The sequence below is a fragment of the Cinclus cinclus genome, chromosome 5 (assembly GCF_963662255.1).
Source record: "Cinclus cinclus chromosome 5, bCinCin1.1, whole genome shotgun sequence".
In the NCBI taxonomy this organism is placed as follows: Eukaryota; Metazoa; Chordata; class Aves; order Passeriformes; family Cinclidae; genus Cinclus; species Cinclus cinclus.
In genome coordinates this window covers 8,546,193-8,565,637 of record NC_085050.1, presented here as the reverse complement: position 1 = coordinate 8,565,637, position 19,445 = coordinate 8,546,193, and the positions used below count along the sequence as shown (strand labels likewise).

General features: G+C 37.9%; 1 protein-coding gene across 2 annotated transcripts in view; it reads left to right on the top strand.

The window, feature by feature from the left end:
- ZFYVE28 (zinc finger FYVE-type containing 28) overlaps nucleotides 1–19,445 on the top strand; it is a 59,651-nt gene that overhangs the window by 32,505 nt on the left and 7,701 nt on the right. Inside the window, exons 8-10 of one of the 2 annotated variants that reach the window (XM_062493328.1) lie at nucleotides 12,679–12,818; nucleotides 13,382–13,498; nucleotides 15,062–15,166. In XM_062493328.1, the coding sequence (XP_062349312.1) occupies nucleotides 12,679–12,818; nucleotides 13,382–13,498; nucleotides 15,062–15,166 (362 nt within the window). Of the gene's footprint in view, nucleotides 1–12,663; nucleotides 12,819–13,381; nucleotides 13,499–15,061; nucleotides 15,167–19,445 lie in introns of both variants that reach the window. The other variant, XM_062493327.1, reaches the window with a different exon arrangement.

The following is a 19,445-nucleotide window of genomic DNA, read 5'->3' as shown; positions in this document are numbered from 1 at the left end:
TCTAGAGCTGCATTATTTGCTTACTACCACAAACATGTTCCTTGCAAAGACAATCTCTAAATTGTTCTTTTCTGAAGTAACTAGGTTTTCCATGATGCCATATGCATATCCAAAATAATACCTAATTTGGGAATTTGTTTCTTTTTCTTCTGAAATATGTCATTTTAATGTATCTAATTTCTTTCTAGTTAACATTTAACAATAATTAGACATTAAATGTAACATTGGCAATTTTATCTGAAAAATAATTGGCTAAAGATAGAATTGTTGAAATATGTTTATGTGGTCTTTCATCCTCCTGTGAAACAAACAATTCCTTTGTGCTATTAAATAATCAGAACTGAGACTGACAGTCATGTTGTCAGATTGTAGCATGTTTTGGGAATATCTTCAGAGAACTTAGCTGTGATAGCAAAACCAGTTTAACTGCAGTAGTATGTTGAACTAATAGTGTATTAAATAGCTGGAAAATAAAAACAGATTGAATTGATTTGAAACAATGAAGTATTGTATATATGGAATTCTGTATAAATATACATTTATGGTTTTCCAAATATAGAACCAGGGAGAAAATTCCCACTCTTTGGATCCCAGAGCACCTTTCAAACCAGTGGTTTGGGTTCTCAAATAGTTTTGCTAAGGCAAGTTTGATGATTTTATTGGTACCTGATATGTGTAAAACCCTCCTCTTTCTAGTCTCAGAGGTCTGGTGGCCAAGAAGTTGAATGTTCAGCCCAGTTCAGAAGAGAATTTTTTGCAATAGATTCATTAAGTAGTATCCAGACATGAGATGCCCATACCAGTAGCTGGCTTTCTCAGCAAAGAATAAATGTGTTCTCTGTATTTTCGAAAGTTTTCAAGGAACTGTGGTTTTGTGCAGACTTTGAAGGTGATGCAGAAGTCTTTTGTGCATCAGTGTGATTGTGAGATAACATTGCTGACTGGAGTGAAAATTGCCCTACAGTGGGAAAGTGGCAGTTGGTGCATTGATTATAGTAGCTCCATGAAAAAACATCCATCTTGTTTTTCCTTTTTAGTGGTTCTTTCCATAGATACTATTTTTAGAACCATTTTTAATATAACTTACTATATTTTAAACAGGCAGCTAATAAAATATGCTCCTGAAATCTTACCTATGTAAGTGTTCAAAGTAGTAAAGTCAGTAGTTTTTAAAAATAAACCTCAGGAGTTTGTCAGCTTTCAACAGATATTTGAATTACTAGACAAAATCCTGACATTGCCATTAATTTGAGTGGAAACCTGAGTGAAGCCTCCCTATCTGATAGCAGATTGAGAGGCCTTGATATGCTTAAAGATAGGACCTAAGGTCTCTGAAAGACTGGAGCTAGAAAATGCAAGAAAAATGTTGATTTGGGAATGATGAGGAAAAATAAGTGAGACAACAGAAGAACGGGGTAGTTACAATTAGTTGATTTCAAGTTTCATTAGAGTTTTTGGTGTAAGAGTGCCAAGGAGGAAGAAATACTCATGAATCTGTATTCAAGTGTTTATCTGCCTAGAGTAAACTTTACACGGTCAACTCTGCTTCTTCATTTTAAGGTTATAAAGAACCAATAAATGAAAACTTTAAATATAAGTATTAAGTCTTGAAACTAACCTTAATATTACACTAGATGCTTTCCCTAGTCAACAGGTTGGAAGTTTTTTAGATATCACTGCAGCTTAATTACTGGTGGGTTTTGGTATCTTTTTCTTCTGTTTTAGACATTTACAAAAATTGGTGGTGAAGTTTTAACATACTGTTTGCAGTCTGTAAAAGGCAGTATCTGCAATGAATTGTGACTCAAGTTTATGCCAAAACAGCAAGATGCTGACAGCAATTAGAGTGGGATATTTATCTGGATATTTCAGTTAGAGTATCTGTATTTGTGTATATGTGGGCAGACATTGATCATTCTTAGTATAAAATATTTCTTTGTTATATCAAGATGAAACCTCCACTGGTACAACTTGTGCCTCCTTGTGGAGAGTCAGCCTCCATCCTTTTAACAGCCACTCTTTATGTACTGTGATGAGGTCCCCTGGAGCCTTCTCCAGGGAATAAAATACTGAATTTCTTCACTCTCTTCTCATAGGACAGTTTTGCCATCATCTTCATAGCTCTCCTTTGGATGCTCTCCAGTCTGTCTGTTCCTTTTCTCGAGCTGTGGAGGCCACAGCTGGACACAGGAGTACTCCAGGTGTGGCCTGCCAAGCTCTTGGTAGTTTGGGATGGTCACATCTCTCACCTCTGCCTGTGGTGGCCCTGTGGGTGCATCCCAGCATCTGATTTGCTTTCATTGCTGCAGCAGTTTCACTGCTGACCCCTGCTCAGCTCCTGTTGTGCACCAGGACCCCCAGGTCCCCCTCGGCAAAGGATCCCAGCCTGTGCCAGGCTCTTGGGTGCCATCACTGCTGCAGGACCTGGCACCTGTCTCTGTTAAACTCCACACTCTTCTTGCCAGCTCACTGTTCCAGCCTGTCCTGGTCTGTGAGATGGCTTTCCCTGCTGACATGTCCACCTCACCACCCAGTGTGGTGTCACCACCAAGCTGGTGATACTGCTCACAATCTGGTTATCCAGATTGTGTTGGTGATGCTGAACATGTGAGGTCCAGTGTGCATCCCTGAGTATTCCCACTCGTGGCAGGCTGCCAGCCCAAGTACAGACTATTGATGAGAACTCTGAGTGTGAGCTCTGAGCCAGTTTCTTGCCCCATCACTCAGACCAAGCAAAATTCATGTGGGTTGACAGTTTCTTAGAGAAACAGGTTTTATACAGTACTTTCTCATCAGTAGAACTCAATGCCTTGAAAAGGATTCAAGAAGGAAAAAGAACTTGGTTATCTCCAGGACTGTGAATTATAGTAGGAGAATTCAGCTCTTTCATCTCATGCTCCAGAGCTTAAGCTATTAAAGCTACAGCACAAATTACATGCCTGCAGCTTTTAACTGAGACCACAGCTACTCTGGGAATCTTGTAGATCATAATATGGAGTACAACAAATACATTAACAATGCATTTTAACTGACCTGGTCAGTCTACCTGATCAGCTCTGTCTGCAGTTCTTCTGTCTTGCACTTTTACCTTTGTTAACATGGTCAGGTTACATTGAAGCTATGCAAAATGACAGATTTGTTCTGCATTAATGTTTGGCAGTGTCATTTTGTCATTTTTCGTTTGATCAATGCATTGCTGTAGATTTTCTTTCTCTCTTTTTTTTTTTTTGTTTTGTTTTGTTTTTTTGTTTTCCCCCTCCTATAGACCTGCTCTTTATGGAGAGATTGCTCAGACCAAAAAAAAGGCTGTTAGTAATGGCTTTACATGTGCTGTACTGGAGTCCTGGAAATAAAAAGTGTTGTGGGAAGAGAAAAAGGGGTTTATACCTTGAGCAAAATCTGAATCACTTCCAGTATAGATGCTGTTGCTGCCTAATGCTTTTGAGCTGCAAACTGTGTGTCTCTTAGGCAGTGAGAGTCTGTGCTGTTCTGCACAGCTCTGTCACTCAAGCAGTGTGAGGGCAGTATTAATATAGTCATAAATAGGTTGCTGTAAACAGTCTTTTTGTTTAGCTGCTAAATCCCTTGCCCCAACAACCAGCTGAGCAGTACCAGCAAAACAAAAAAGTCAGCATTGATGAGGTCTGTCAGCTTTTGCTTCTGATTTTAGTCAGTGAGACATATGTGACTGAAGCAGATGTCTCTGGGTTTTCACCGCCAGGATTCTTCTTGATTTGTTTCATGCCTTTTTCTTCATCCTGCAAGACAAAAAAAAATTAAATCTCCAAATGGTGCAGCATTGTCTAAGTTAGTGTTCCTTTCTCAGATATTCTACAGAGTATTTTATATTTTATGAATATCTTTGTCTTTAGTAACAAGTAACTGGATGCAGATTTTATTTTTTCCAAGGAAAAACCCAGGCAGCTGGTGTTAACAAGTGCTTGTTACAGTGAGAAGGTGAAAATTCAGTTGTTGGAAGATTTTTGGTCTTTCCCTATTAAAATGATAAACTTCATATTTAAGAGGCATTAAAATGTTCAATGGGGTTGAAGTAAATATAGAATATACTGCTTTCTGTGTAAATCAAGTAAAATAGGGCAATATTTTAGGCTGACTAGCATCAGTGGCAAAGGCAGTAGGACTGTTGTGGCAGATTTGGTAGACACCCCATCATTTGCTATTTGGGGGCTGTATTCCAAGAGGCATATCAAACATACTCTATGGCTGGAGACTGACACAAAGTGATCATAATGGGCATGTGTTCTAGTTTCTACGTAGCTCAGTTGCAATTTTCATTTTTAGTCATTTGGCCACAATTATAATAATTTTCATTTTAGTGATGTGTAAAAAATCTGCTGTTGAATGTCACTTGGTGTTCCCTGTGATAGTAATAGAACAAAATTACTAGCTTTCAGAAATTAGGTTTTATTTTACAGATTAGTTCTTTTTTCCCCCAGTAAAATCCTTAGAATAGCATGTTTGGGAGTTTTCAGATTGTGTAATTAAAATCGCTATAGTAACTGCAGTTTTGCAGAGGTTTTGTCCATGCCTAAAGATACATTGTAAAACCACAAGTAGATTGGAGGAAAAAAGAGGATTTCCTTATACTTACAGCAGTATTGAAGGTGAGAAATAAAGAGAAAGCTATGTTTTCTAATTAAAATTTTAAGGTTCCACCTCATACTTTAATTCACTTTTCTTAGCTTTGACTGCCACATCTGGATGTGGAATTTCTCTGGGATTCTCTTAGACCTGAGGATGCATTAATGCTTCTGCTGCTCGTTCTGTATTAGTTTTTGAGGGAACTGGTGGAAGCAATATGAAAATGTTGTGCTCATAAGTTTCCCTGTCCCTCAGAGCTCCTTGTTCTGGGAAGTGATTTTGAAGCTGCATCTCCATCTCCATTTCTGCCACACACAGGAGCTGCAAGTCAAGAGTGGATCTACAGGAACTTGATGCTGAATTAATTAATTCACTTGTTGCAATGCCATGCAGAACCGTGGCTTGCCTATGGCAGAGGACATTGCTAATGAGCTGTATAAAATTACTTTTGGCTGTGAAATACTTGTATCAGGTATCCAAGTTCTGCCTGTCCTTTGTAAAGTTCTGCACTAAGTGTAAAAGCTGGGACTGATAGATCTCTATCCCTGCCTTGGATACTAGAGCTGGTTTTACTTACCATTTCATCATAAGTCCCATACTATTTGTGGTTTTCACTTTCCACTTTTCCAGTTCAGTATATATTTTTGAAGTTTAAATGTTTCTGTTCTCTAATCTCATTTTATTTATCCTTTTGCAGTGTGAGTGAATGATTGAGAGCTTTAAATGCAAGTTTGATTACAAGAAAGTGATGGAAAAAAATGTCATGGTGGAATTGAGAAGTCATAGTAGAACCCAAGCAATACTCTAACTTCTTGTTTTTTCCCTTCTGTTTTTCTTGAATTTTACAATACCTTTACCTTGCAGGTTTTATCCCCTTTTGGTTTAAACTTTAGGAAGAGCAGTAGATGTGGTGGACCTTGCCAGTATCTGACATTAAGTTTGATGGTTAGAAAGCACCACTCTTGATTACTAATGCTCTTCAGTTTTTGTTCATTTACATGCACACTTATAGAAGTTTTATCTGTAATTACCAAAAAAGCTGTCTTGGAGAGAGCACTGTTAAAGTTGATAAATTCTGCACTGGCAGTGTTGTTTATTTTAATTTCAGTTTGAAATACTATATCTTTGAATTCATCTGAAAACCCAGTCCAGAATGTTAGTGAGTTTGAGTAGGCCCTAAGTTCTTCTTGGCTGAGTTTCTTAGAGTGGATCTGTTTAGCAAGATGCTGCTTTAACAGCTGTGGTTTTTGCGAAGTCCAAGTGAGAATGGTTTGCAGTTTGAGGTGTGAACAGCTGAGGAAAGATCCAAGATGTTATTCCAGCAGAATGGGGAGTGAGCTACAGAAGCTGCCAGTGTCTGGGGCAGAAGTTCTTGCTGTTGATTTCAAATTCAATAGAGTTCAGTCTTCAGGACTTTTTCCTGACTGAAGATAGCACCTAGGACACATGGATAATCCTGTTAGCTAAATTCCTTATTTTAATGAGCCAACCTCAGGTTGCCCACCTCTGCAGTGGCAAGAGAAGCTAAGGACAAATCTTGCAGTGCAGGAAAAGTAACTCCCCCACTGAGAAATTCAGAAGGTTGACAGCAGATGGGGCTTCTAGCACATGCCATGTGAATGGAGCTGGGCATTGCTCATGCATGTGATAATACTGTTGTCTAGTGAAGTCCAGTTCTTTTGGTGATTTCTAACTAGAGGGATTTGCGTGCAGTAATATCATTTGTTTCTCAAGACTAAGTTCTGAAGCCTTGGTGTGCTTTAAGGGTGAATGGGTTGGTTGATTGGTGGGTTTTTTTCACCCTCTAGCTGTTTCTCATAAAAGAGAGAGGAAATAGCTAAGGGCTTATATTTTAAAACCCTCTTGACTTAATAAAATATTACGGTTTAAAAGACAAGAAATGAAGTTAAGCATTAAAGGTTATTTTAGTCTCTTTTAAATGCAGCTTCTGAGGTCATTCCTTAAAACATTGTCCTTAGCTAAAAATCTACATGCTATTATCTAAGTAATAGCAATATAGTGTTCTGGTTTGGGTTTAAGTGACTCTAAAGTTGAGTGTGTAGCCACTCACTTCACTTGAAATAATTGTAAGAAGCCTTGATTGTCGCACTTTCCCTTCCAACCGTATCAAAACTAACACATGTTAAAAACCAACAGGTTTTAGCCTGCTGTTTATTGTTTCTTGTGAGAGTATCCATAAAGAAACACTGGAGGTACTGCAAAAAGCAGAATGGGAAGTAGGTTGGGGGTTTTTTTTCTTACTGATATGGGAGTTGCATATCTCTTACCTAAACCTGTATGATTTTCCTCTTGTCTTTTCTCATGTATGCAACCTTTGCCTTCTCTGAACTATTGTGTTTGAACCTTTACATGGCCTTTGGAGTTGCTGTTTGTTTTAATTTTCTTTTTAGCAAATTGGAACCCACAGTTACTACTTCTGAAGCAGAAGAGTAATAGCTTGGCTGTGAGGTTAGTGGTGAGATTTCCAGTTACAGCCTACAAAAATATCAGTGGGAGCAATGTAGTTGTTTTAGAAATTGTATACAAGCAGTAACAGATTTGCCTGCAAATGTTTTGATTTGAGTTTTTTCCGTTTACCATACAGATGAAAGAATTAAAATGGGAGAGAATCTTAAATATTTTAGATTGGATAAAAAGTGTATATTATTGATACTGTACACTGAGCATTAAGGTGGCCATTATGCTAAATTCTGTATGAGCAAAAAATGAAAGTTGGGGAGCTCATGGCAATGTGTTTTGAGAAATATTGTAAGAACTAGAATATTCTAAATGTACCAGAGTATATGGGAAATTCACATACATAATACACCGACACAAATATATATCTTCAGTTATTCAATACATGTGGTGGTAAATAGTGGAGACGAGAGATTTGTTAAGGCTGACTAGTGCAAATGAATTGATATTATGTAAGTCCAAAGAACTGCACTGTTTTTTAATTTGTAGACAGTCTCTCAACAATTTTTAAATGAACACTAACTTATATTTGAGATTTGGGCTACTGACCCTTTGTAAAAACTTCCAGCATGGTTTGTAACTGTCATGTCCTTCTGTGTAGAACATTAGGAATGTGTGAAATCACAGAAAACTTAAAAAAAGTTTTCACATTACCATCACAGGTCTTACCTGCTATTGTACAGCAGTTACCAAACTTTCCCAGAGAGTGCTTCGTTCTTAAAATGCATCTCTGGGTGAATGTCTGCATCAGAATGGTACCATTGAACACATGGATTTTGAATTCACTGTGTAGTGGATTCATCAGCTTTAAATTCCTACTACAGCAAGAAGCCGTTGTCTGTTCTGTTGCCTGCTTCTGCCCATGCTTGTGTAGTTTGCTGGAGATTTCCAGAGGAAGTGAATGGGAATCCCTGATGTCACAGGTACTTGGATTACATAAATGGTAAGGTTAGTCACTGAATTATGTATGTTACTTTTCTAGTAAACATTTGCACTATTGTTATGGAGTTTTCATCTCAGATTTTGTTGGGATGAGTTTGTGTGGCTAAAACTTGTGCCTGTAAACAGACATGGCTCAATTGACAATCTTCTGAGATCTTTTCCTGCAAATCAGTTGTCTTTGAAGACCTTGCCTGAAATCAGAGACTTAAGGGGTGGTCTTAATTGGCTTTTAAATTTGGTGACATAATTGCATGACATACTTCTGTTGGAGCTGGATAATCTTCAAGCTCTCTTCCAACCTAACCATTCTCAGATTCTGTGATACAGAGTAGAATGGGTCTTTCTTCTTTGCAAGAAGTGACCCTCTTTTGCTTTTGATTTAAGATTTTAAAAGATAAAGAAACCATGTATTTTTATAAGTTTTTTTGTGATTAATTTGAAAACATGAAGATACAATGAATGCAAAGAATCAATTGAATTTGAAACCAAAGCTTTTAAATTCTCTTTGTCTGTCACTGCTGTATATTTAATGCATTTTTAAGATACTGTGAGGGTTGGTTTGTGAATAAGGAGAAATTCTTTCTGAGAATCTCATACATTCTGCATTCATGCAGAGCAGATTTCAGTTTTAAAGAACCAAACATTTCTAGACAATTTGAAAGAAGACATCTGTGAGTGGACACAGATTTCTACAGCTGCTGCTGTGTTTTGAGCATAAATGTAAAGTATTTAAGTTTGGACCAACATTGAATACTGGTTGACTTTGGTTGTTTGGTGTTAGACTTTGCTGCTTTCACTGGTTTTGGATGAGTGTCAGTGACCAACAAACACAGCTCAAAGCCTACAGTATCACAGATGGTTACATAAAATGTCTGTCATAACCTTCTTTTTCCACAGTCTTGTTTTCCATTATGTGTGAGTACTGCTACTTAAACTGGCTCAGAAGTGTCCTTTGGAACACAAAAGCTATAAAGCAGATTGCATCTTGGTGAAAGATTATATTTAAAGTATACATATTTGAATGCATGTTTGTATGCAAATATGTAAGCATATTTGTATGTAAAGTGATTGCATTATTGGTTTTATTTGCTTGTACATATTTGGCTAAATTTCACAGTAAAGCCTTGAGACCAGGTAGCCATTCTAGAGATACACCTTGAAAGTATTGAAAGAGTCTTACGACTCTTCTAAGGTAATAAGTGAAGAGTAGTTTTAAAATGGGTGGCTGAAACCAAGTTAAGCAAAAACCTAATTCATTTTACTTGCCACAGGGTATCTATTCCTTTATAAGGTCTGAGCAGATTTACTGTTTGGAATCAACCTTTGACGTAACATCTTATTCCTTTATATTCACTTTCAGATGTGTTAGTGTTGCAGTGTTTTTACAGTCTGAAAAATTTATGCATGAAAAGCATTGCGTGTATAATAAATGTTTCACGAGGGGAGTTCTGTGTGTATTTTGGTGTTACCTCTTTGTAACTTAATTCATTGTGTTACTCAAGGTTCCTTTCAAGCAAAGAGTTGAGAAAACGAGGGTTTGTCTCTAGCAGTAGTATGGCTGTTTGTGTTGTGCAATGAGACATGATTCTGCAGATACTGGCTGTGAAACAATCCAGATCCAAGCATAGTCTGACATTAATGAAATGCTTCCTAAACATCTGGTATTGGCTGAGAATTGATCCACATTATCCATAAGCCAAGTAGGAAATATATTCTTTATAGAAAAAAAAAATGTAAGCTGCACCGTGTAGATCATATTCTAGGTTTGTTTTCTGTAATATGAGTTCATAAAATCATGAGAACCTATTTGCATGGATGCAGTCATTGCTGTTTGGGATACTGTGTTATATTAAAAAAAAAAAATCTGGCACTTTTGCTGTTTATCTGAAACAATTGCAGTGTTTCTGTTCTTACAGTATTTCTGTCTATATAATATTCTATTTTTGGCTACATTCTTTAATAGTTAGATATACTTTAAAGTAAAGAACAGATGGTTGTTGGTTGTTCTTTGAGAGTCATTTTTGTCTGAGTTGGACTTGGTTGTGTTGGTAAAGGCAGAGTAATAGTTTCTAACTCTGTAGCAATGCTTAGGTGCAGTTTTAAATTTTTCTGGAGCATTCATTTTTTTGCTCTGTAGTGGCACAAGCAATCCCAAGTACAAAATATCCTCTTTTCTGAACCTCCTGTATATGGATACTGTAGTTTACATGGGAGTATGCATGTGGAAGTACATCATAAATATGACTGTGCAGACATGCTGGAGCAATTCACATGTGCTCTGTGCTGGGGATTTTGAGGACAAAACAGTCAGTCCCAGCCAGTCTTGTGGTGACATGGCCAGTCTTAATGACACACCACAAAATCTAACAGAATAGTCTGCAATGGAAGTAGGTCAAACCACATTCCCTGGATGAAGTAGGTAAAAATGCATTCCTCCCAGCTGGAGGAGGCTCAGAAAGGCAAACATTATTAATAAAATAGGCTCATTCCACAATTCTGACCATTCTTCCTTTCTGCAGAATGGCAGAGGACCGAGTAGCTTGTGTTCTTGAAAAGCACTCTTCACAGCTCTCTGCCAACTTAACACCTTCCTTTGAAATATTTCTTCAGCTGTGATTTGGAGGGAAAAGTCATCCTTGATTGATTGGCCCTGTTTTCCCCTGTGCTAAAGTTTCTGTGTATTAGGAGTTTTGAAGACACCTTTGTATTTGGGTTATATAATTAGACTGCATTTGGCTCTGTCAGGAGGTCCGTGCTTGCCTTGTAGAGTAATTTATGGTGCATATGTGTGTATCACTAAGAAAATTCTTATATAAAACAAGAATTAGAGCCTATTTAGCCATGTCTCAAGGCAAAGTCCTTCATCTGTGTGTGAGAGGGTTTGTGTGAACAAGTATCCTCTGACTGCACACCCTTGCATGTCAGGAATCTCTTCCTGGCTCTCACTGCCTTTCAGTTTATTCCTTTGTAAGCCACATTTGTACATTTTCATTGTCTTGAACACAGCCCTTTCCACGCTGACAGGCTTGCTGTTCTAATATCTACTCTATCCCCTACGGAAACACAAAGGAAAATTGAAAGAGAATTCTCACTTCATTCTCAGTGTCTTTGATAAGCCCAGCCAGTCATGGTACTGCTGGAACTGTAAACATAGAAATAACATCTCTTTACAAGAATTTTCTTTTGTTAGTAGCTATAGATAACAGGAACAAAACAAGTCTCCTGCAAGCCTAGTCTTTACTCTGTGTTTGAAAGAATGGGGGGCCAGTTAAAGTACTCATGCTATACATCTCCCACTGATATTTCTATCAATGACTAATCTCCAGTACTTATTTATTTTCAGTCTGCTTTTCCTAGGGCTTTTAAGATTGGGTGGTATAATTATTTCTCCTTTATATTTCAAAGGATTACCTGTGGAGCCTACAGGTAGAATTTGAAAACTATATCCTATAAAATTTTGTCATAATTATGTTACCTGTGTGTCTTTTCTCAAAATTACTATTCATGCATACTGCCATAAGGATGGGATCTGAAAGATGGTGAATGTTTCTGCACCTGATAAAACCAGATTGAACTCAAAATGTGTTAGAAATTGCTTTTTTGTTATCCATGCTACTTACACATGCAGTTAGTAACTGTTCTTTTAACATGGTAGTTGGTATTAATTTCTTTCCACTATGTGGAGAGAAATGGTTTAGTGTTCCCTCCGACTTGAATGTAGTGGAGTAAGAAGGCTCCTGTCTCCTTTGGTCACAGTGGATCCTTAGCACTTCAGTATAGTTACATCCTGTGCTCTAGTCCCATTTAAGGGTTTTTAGTACTTCCTGTTTTAAACATCTTGATTTACAAATACTTAAGGTAATTCCCGATATTTGATGATTCTCCCCAGGGCTTCCCTGGTTGTTTCAAGCTGCTTCTCTGTAAGAGAAAAGTGGTAGGGGTGGTGGTGTTGCAAGTGTGGGAATGTCTGGCATCTGGTTTCTAACAGAAAATTTAAAGTTTGAGTAGACATTTGGTGGCACGTTTAAATCTCTTTAGAGTTGGTGAGCGATTCTTTACAATAGTTTGACATTTCAGCAATTTCTAATGTTACATTTATAAGGGAATTAACCTACCTCTACTGTGTAAATCATATTTTACTACTGCTCTTTCCATTTTTTTTGCAATGAAGTTATATTTAGATTCTGTTCTTGCTATATTATAGTAACATAATTCAGAATTATTTTTTTTCAAATCATTTCCATGTTCGTGAATTTCTAAGTTGACTTCAGAACTGACCTTCACACTTTTAGGTTTAAATTCCCCTTCAGAATTTTTGGTGGAGTTATGGTCTCAGGACTGAGCTTGTAGAAGTTGTTAATGTGAAAAATGGCACAGCACTTTGTAACAGCCAAGGAAAAATGCAGTAAAACACAGACAAGTGATTTTTCTGCTTAAAGTTTTTTTGCAGCTGTCACAGAGTGAAAATCAAACATGATGGTGATTGGTTGCATGCTGATTAACTTCAACAAGAATTTAGAGCAATTAGTTCTGGTACTATAGAGTCTTGCCTGAGTCATAAGTCCTTTAGGATTTGCTGAATATCCTGAACAACTGAGTGAAGATTTGCATTACTTTCCTTTACATTCTTTTCTCTGACAGCAGTTTAATGACAAGTTCTTGTTCATCTGATGACATCGATCAGGAAGAAATCCAGCTTGCTTTGCAGGCTGCCAAAATTGCCACTCGAGAGAAGATCAGATCTAGATTTCATGGCAGTAATGATCTTATTCACCGCCTTTTTGTCTGTATCTCAGGTATGAGAATCACTGAATTATTAAACTATTTTTGGTGGGGGTTTTGGTTTATTTTTTTGGGTTTTTGCACATCAAGATGTGGTAGAAAGGACTAGAGATGAAGTTTCAGGAAGACTCTGTTTTTGTGGCCTGAGTTGCAGTCTGGTTTAGAAGGACCTGTTTGGAACTTAGAGAATCAGAGATGCTAGCATCTTAGACCTGTAGTGTTGAGGAATTTGGACTGGTGTTAGGTTTGATTTTTCCCTGGTGATGCCCTGTTGTGTTCAAGGAATGAAATTTGACTTAGCAGTTCTGTTTTCATGCAAAAGGAATCTCTCAGGATTTCCTGCCAAAGGATAAGGAAGATATTTATTGGCTTGCACGTAGCGTAAAAACCAGAATGTAACTTGGCCATTATGGAGAATTAGTTTAATCAGATGTTTGATTTTTATTCCTAACGTGTGCAAGTGATCCCCTAAAAATAAGTGAGGCCATGACTGGTACTAACAGGCAGATTTAAGTAGTTTTTTAGAGGATGGTGAAACAGCCTAGAAATTATTTACCCATTTTCTCAATTTCTTAAGGTGTTGCTGACCAGCTGCAGACAAACTATGCTAGTGATCTGAGAAGTATCTTAAAGACCCTGTTTGAAGTTATGGCAACCAAACCTGAAACAGAAGACAAGGAAAAGCAGAAGAAAGGTAAAAGATATAAACATTTGTTTTCTATGATGAATTTCTGCTGGTAGCCCAGTGGGGATCCATAAACTATTTGACACAAATTCCCCTAACATATTGTTATCTTTTTGACAGGATTCACTGTACAGTGATTTCACCTAAGTTTAAAAGGAGTCATGGAAACAGACTGTAAACAGGATGAAGTCACTGTATGGGAACACAGGAGTTTGTCTTAAGGCAAATACTAAAGAATTAAAGTCTTCAGAGTTCATCTGCTGTTTCCATATTTCTACATTTAACAGCAGCACAGTATTTGTGGCCCGTATAGTTTATAGGCCATAATTGATGCAGGGTTTGGACTTTGTAGATTTATTTCTCCCCTCAGATTTGTTTCACACTGGGTGCATTTTAAGTTGTCCAAAGAACACACTGTAAGATAAGAATGCTCAGTAAGATGCTGACATCTGTCCTGTCTTGAAGAAATTGAAGAATTTGGCTTCACAATAGAAAAATACCACATTTCAGTTCTAGATAATTAAAGTAATGGAACCAGAACTAGATCATGAACCAGCAAAAGATCTCTTTTCCTGTGACCATTTTTATTGTTTCTATAAGTGGCAAGTCTGCTAATCTAAGAATAACCATGTCATTTCTAGCAAGGCTGGAATGAGCTTTGTCCTTTGTTACCATTAGAATTACCAGCATCTGAAAGTGACCAAAGCTCTTTTTATTTTTCCTACTTCCTTTCCACTAGATTGAAAACTTTTTCTTTCTCCCAGTTTCATTTAAAAGCATTGAGGTTTTTATGTGAAACACTTAGTTAAAAGTTGGATCAAGTTAGCAGAAAAAACCTACGCTCCAGTCTCAATTCTGCAGTGGGATAATGCACAACATGCAATAGTCTTGTGTTACTTTTGGTTGAACCTTCCACAATAGTTTTATGGTGGCAGCCTGTCATGATGTGAAAATAGACTGTTTGGGTTTTTTTAATGTTAAAAAATAAATAAATAATGGGGTTAGACAGAATTGCTAGAAAGAGAATGCAAGAGCTCCTGAACCTTCAAGTAAGTGTAATAAAGAAACTTGAGCTGTGAAGAATTATCTCTGGGAAATATATATTAATCAATAGTACTTGGATGGGTGTAATTTCTAATGGATGAACTCTTGCATTAAAAAAGATGGTATTGACAAAAGTAAGCATAAACAAAATGAGAGAGGAAAGAGGAGTTCTGGGGTGAAGTTTATCTTTGATATGTGTGATTTACCTTGGGAATCTTTCATTGTTCTCAAAATCTACTTGTATTAAAGGATCCAAGTTAAGAACTGGGAAATAAAGTGTAGGTGCAGCTAAACTAGCAGAAGTAAGAAGACTGCATGTCCTGTAATAAAAGCATTTTTCTTTTCTGTTGTCATCCCAAAGAAGAATAGGAGACTTATAAATCACTACTTGTGTCAGGGTAGAGAAAAAGAAAGAAGTCTAAGAAGGTGCTACTGTGGTCTAATCCCAAAAGTTCTAACATGAATCCTAACATGAATCTTTTAAGTGAAAATTGGAAAAATACGAGTACTTTTTGCATTGTTTTACAGTTAATCATGGTTTAAGGAATGCAGCATTGGAAGACTGTGCTTTATGCCAAGAAAGTATATCATCCTCAGAACTTGCAGCAAAAGCCAGAGATGGGGACTTTGAAGGTATTTTCTTTTTTCTAAGAATTAAAATGAGACAACACTTATGTATAAAAAAGTGGTCATTAGAATGACAAGTCTTTTAATGTTTGGCTCTGTAAAGTGAGTATAAAATGTTGTCATGCTGTTTTAGAGACAAAGTCAGAAGGTAAACTGTGCATATTTCTTACAGGTTTTATCTAACAGCCTCGTGAAACTCTTACCCACAAATTGTCACATTCAGTATGAATTCTTCTCTGTCAGTGCAGAAAGGGTCTGTATAGTAAAGGCTTTAATACAGAGTATGATGTTAGATCTCATGAGTTTCTGAGGGCTATGTGAGATGCAAAGCCCTAAGTAAGGTGGTCTCAGCCAGATCTTAAGAGGCCTTCTATATCATTTGCTGCATGTGGATGTTCTGCTTTATCCCAAGTTAGAAGTACCTTTCACATTTTCTTTACTTTTATCTTTGATCAAGATATTTTGGCTAATATTTTCTCATTCTTCATTGTATTATTTAAAAGAAAAGGATAGTTTTTGGTAAGTCTGCTGAGGCTGCTCAAATCTCACAGAGTACATGGAAAGAATGAAGAAAGCATGTAAGTCTCAAAGTTTTGGTTGAGGTTCAAGTATTCTGAAAGCTCATGAGTTTTTTATTAATCTGAGCTCTTCAGAGTTATTTGTGGGCTAAAGTCCTATTATGGCAAACTCAGTATAAAAAATGGATTAAAAGATACCAGAGCACTCGCAGTCAAAGAATGAGAAAAGAGATATATGAGATGGAGCAAACAAGAAAGCAATCAGCTTTGATCTTCAAGGCTAAGTGGTGGTTTCAGCACACCAGGAGCCCAATTATCAGAGCTATAATATGTCTGTGGTCAAGTGAGAAGTACAAGACAACCATCAGCTATGAAACTGTATCTGAGCTTCCCAGAAACACAAGTGTGCAGTAATTTCCTTGTGCTTGATGTATTGTTATGTGTTTGTCCGTGTACACTACTGTCCTTCCAGTGAGAGGTTTGGAATGCAGGGTGACAGAGCTGGGTAATAAAGTAGTGTGTGCCTCTGCTTGAATGTGGAGAGTGGTGACCAACAGAAAAGAAATATTGGTTCATGTCATTTGTAATAAAGATCAGAAATCATGGAGGGGGGGAGTTGGAAGAACTCTCACAGATTAGATTTTAGAGTAATACTGTGTATTTATAACTTATTTTGTGCTTATATAAAACCCATGGTTTGCTTGCTTACCCTTCTTCTGAAGCTGCAGGCTAAAGGATCTAGTCTATTTAGAACACCAAAGCTAATTCATGTATAATGCACTGTAGAAATATTATCTCTTCTGGAGGAAGATGATTTGGAGGCAGATAAAGAACTGTTCAGTAGTAATTTTAATTGATTTTTCTGTTGTGCTGTAATTCAAAATGTCACAGAAGGTGCAGGAAGGAACAAATCTTTAAGCAAAATCCTTACCATGTATGGGCTGTATTGCAAAAGATTTTGAGATTATTCCTTCTGTACCATTTCAATTCATCGTCTTTTGTTTTGGATCGATGCTGATGCTGTTGGTGAATTTGACTTACAGAATTTGAAAGCCAGTTGTACTGACCTGCAGGATGCTACATAACCCTCTCATGGTGGACGTACATTTTGTCACAGCAGAGTCATTTTTCTTCCCTGGAATGTTGCTCAGCTTTTAAGGTTCTTCAGCCTTTCATGGCAGCTGCTATTGGCATGGGGAATGTTTCATGTTTGGAGAAATGAGTTGGGATGTTATTTACTGAAATAAGAGGACAGTGGTCTGGGTACTTAGGTGATGTTATGGCCAATGCAGAAAAGGGCACTCTTTGGAGGTACAAAAGGCCCTGCAGCACCCAGGCAGCATGAATCATTTATGTCAGTGCCCTAAGTGAATGGTAAAACCAAACACGTAGTATTTGTAGCATATGCAAAAACAACCCCCTGCCTGCACCTTTATTCCAGAATAGCTGGTGTTTTATGTGTGCCTGCATGGTAGAAAGCAGATCTTTATGGGATAACCAAGTCCCTTTTGAATAAGTGGACGTGGATGCTAGGATGAGCTTGGCTGCCTTGGCCCACAGTTTCCCATGCTAATATATCCTCTCAACTGAGCCAATTAGCAGGTGCCTCCTGCAGGTGCTCTGCTTTTGGTGCTCACAAAGGCTCACTGGGAAGGCTTGGCCATGTCTGCACCAGTCTCCTTGCAGGCTTTCTCTGGGAGCCTTCCTTGGCTTATGTCTAAGTGGTTATGCTGTAAATATCTACATGTACAAACCAGTGCAGCTTTTCTGACTGTGTAAACTGAAGAGTAGTCTGCTGTTACTCGGCTCCATTCCTGATGGGCGAGAATTTTATGTATGCCAAAGAGAGAGGATGTTGAAGAGTATGGGGATGAGCTCCACCTTCCAAAACACAAGAAATGACAGAAAGTCTGCTAAAAAGACCATCTGAAGTGGTCAATTTGCTGAATTTATGGGAACTTCAGAAACATTCCTCACCTCCAATACATGCCAGACATGTGCCCCTTCAGAGGGCAGGACAAGTTCACAAGTTGTCATTGCTGGCAACGCCGTACAGACTTTTTTCTGCTGAGGTATGCAGGGATAGCTGATGGGATACATGGTTTTGCCTTCCCTAAGGCATCCAGCATGAGGCATAAACTTCCAAGATTTTAACCTCATCAGCCATGTGCCTTTTCCCTCTTACAAACAGCTCTCCATATATCTTGTTTTTGCTGGCCACTGTGGAAGGAAAAGCCCCTGACTTCGGGTGATGTTTGGGTGCAGGTGGAAGATGTCTGGTGGATAAGGCAACTTTTGCTGCTTGAACTTTGTTCCCTATTTCTTGCAGAGAGCCTGGTGGGTTTGTCTTTTGGGCCAAATCTGGGCCATGAGCCATCAACAGGAATACAGGAATACACCACAGTTACTGTAAATGGATTCAACGCAAACACTGAGAGCATTGCATCAAAGTTAATTAATTCCTTTTTTTGTACGTCAGTTCTATACCTCAGGTCACTGAATTATTTCAACTGGAAGTGAAAACAATTTAAAGCAAAGGAGCACGTCAGTAGATCTTCCCTTTTGCCACTGTGGCAGAGTACGTATCGAATTGAGAAGGTCCAGCCAACTACGTGCCAGGAAAGCTCTTCCCTATTATCAAATAAATCCCTCTAACCAAATGTTGCATTTAGATTGTATTCAATCAATGGTATTAAAAAACCTAAAATGGAAAGCAAGCCCAGCAACCTGAACAAATAAATGGCCTTAAGATTGTACTGAAGATTTCAGCCTCTACTCACATTATGAAGATGAATCACTTGTTTTTGTCAGATTTCTCATTGTATATAAAACCCACCAGCTGGTCTGGATCATAAAACAAATATTACTGTTTATTATGAGCCAACTGACATTGGCAAGGGTTTAAGAGTTAAATCCTGTGACCTTCTGAAGGTTGAAATATGATAAACTACAGATTAATTGGCATTCCAAAACAAAAGCATGAGCCTGTATGTTAATTCTTGTTGTCCTAATGCTCTAAGATTATTGTCAAGGAAGCATGTACATTTATACTTAATGGAGTATTAAAAAATTGTTTATAGGGAGGGAATGTGAAACAAATTTTATTTTCCTATGGTAGAATATTAATTTATGCAATATTCAATAAGTAATCTTCAAATATAGTGCAATTTCTTGTCCTGATTGTATGATGGAGGTGATAGCCAGTGGAGCACAAAGTTCTGTGTATAAACTCAAAGCAAATTGTAGTGGCAGGCTGCAACTGGGCAAAAAGGTTGGGCCCTTGGCTGCCAGTGGTGGTTGCCCTGAACTGCAGTAACGACAGATGGGGCCTGTGTGCTGGGACCTTCCATGGTACTGCCTTTCTCCCTGTGCCCTGATGAGCTACAAACCAGCACAGGAAGAACCTTCTTGGGAAGTTCCTGAGCTCCATCTTGGACAAAGCAAATTTGGATCAGAGTGTCTGAGAGTGGGCAGCATGGGTCACACACAACGTAAAGGAAACTTCTGCATTTGAAAATGTCAGTAAATTGCTTTTATTTAACCCAGTGTAAATGCATCCCTGGTCAGGACAGAGCTGTGTTGTTCTTAATATCCAGTACAGCTTTAGAAAGACCAAACACTGGGGAAGTAGAAGTTTGCCATTTATGCATCTGGCATCATATTTCTAGCCCTAACATAAAACTTGCTTTGTATTTGCTAGCAGATTCCCATGTATGTACATAGGTGTACATACACACAGAGCAACTTCTTAACTCTTTTGGCTTCAA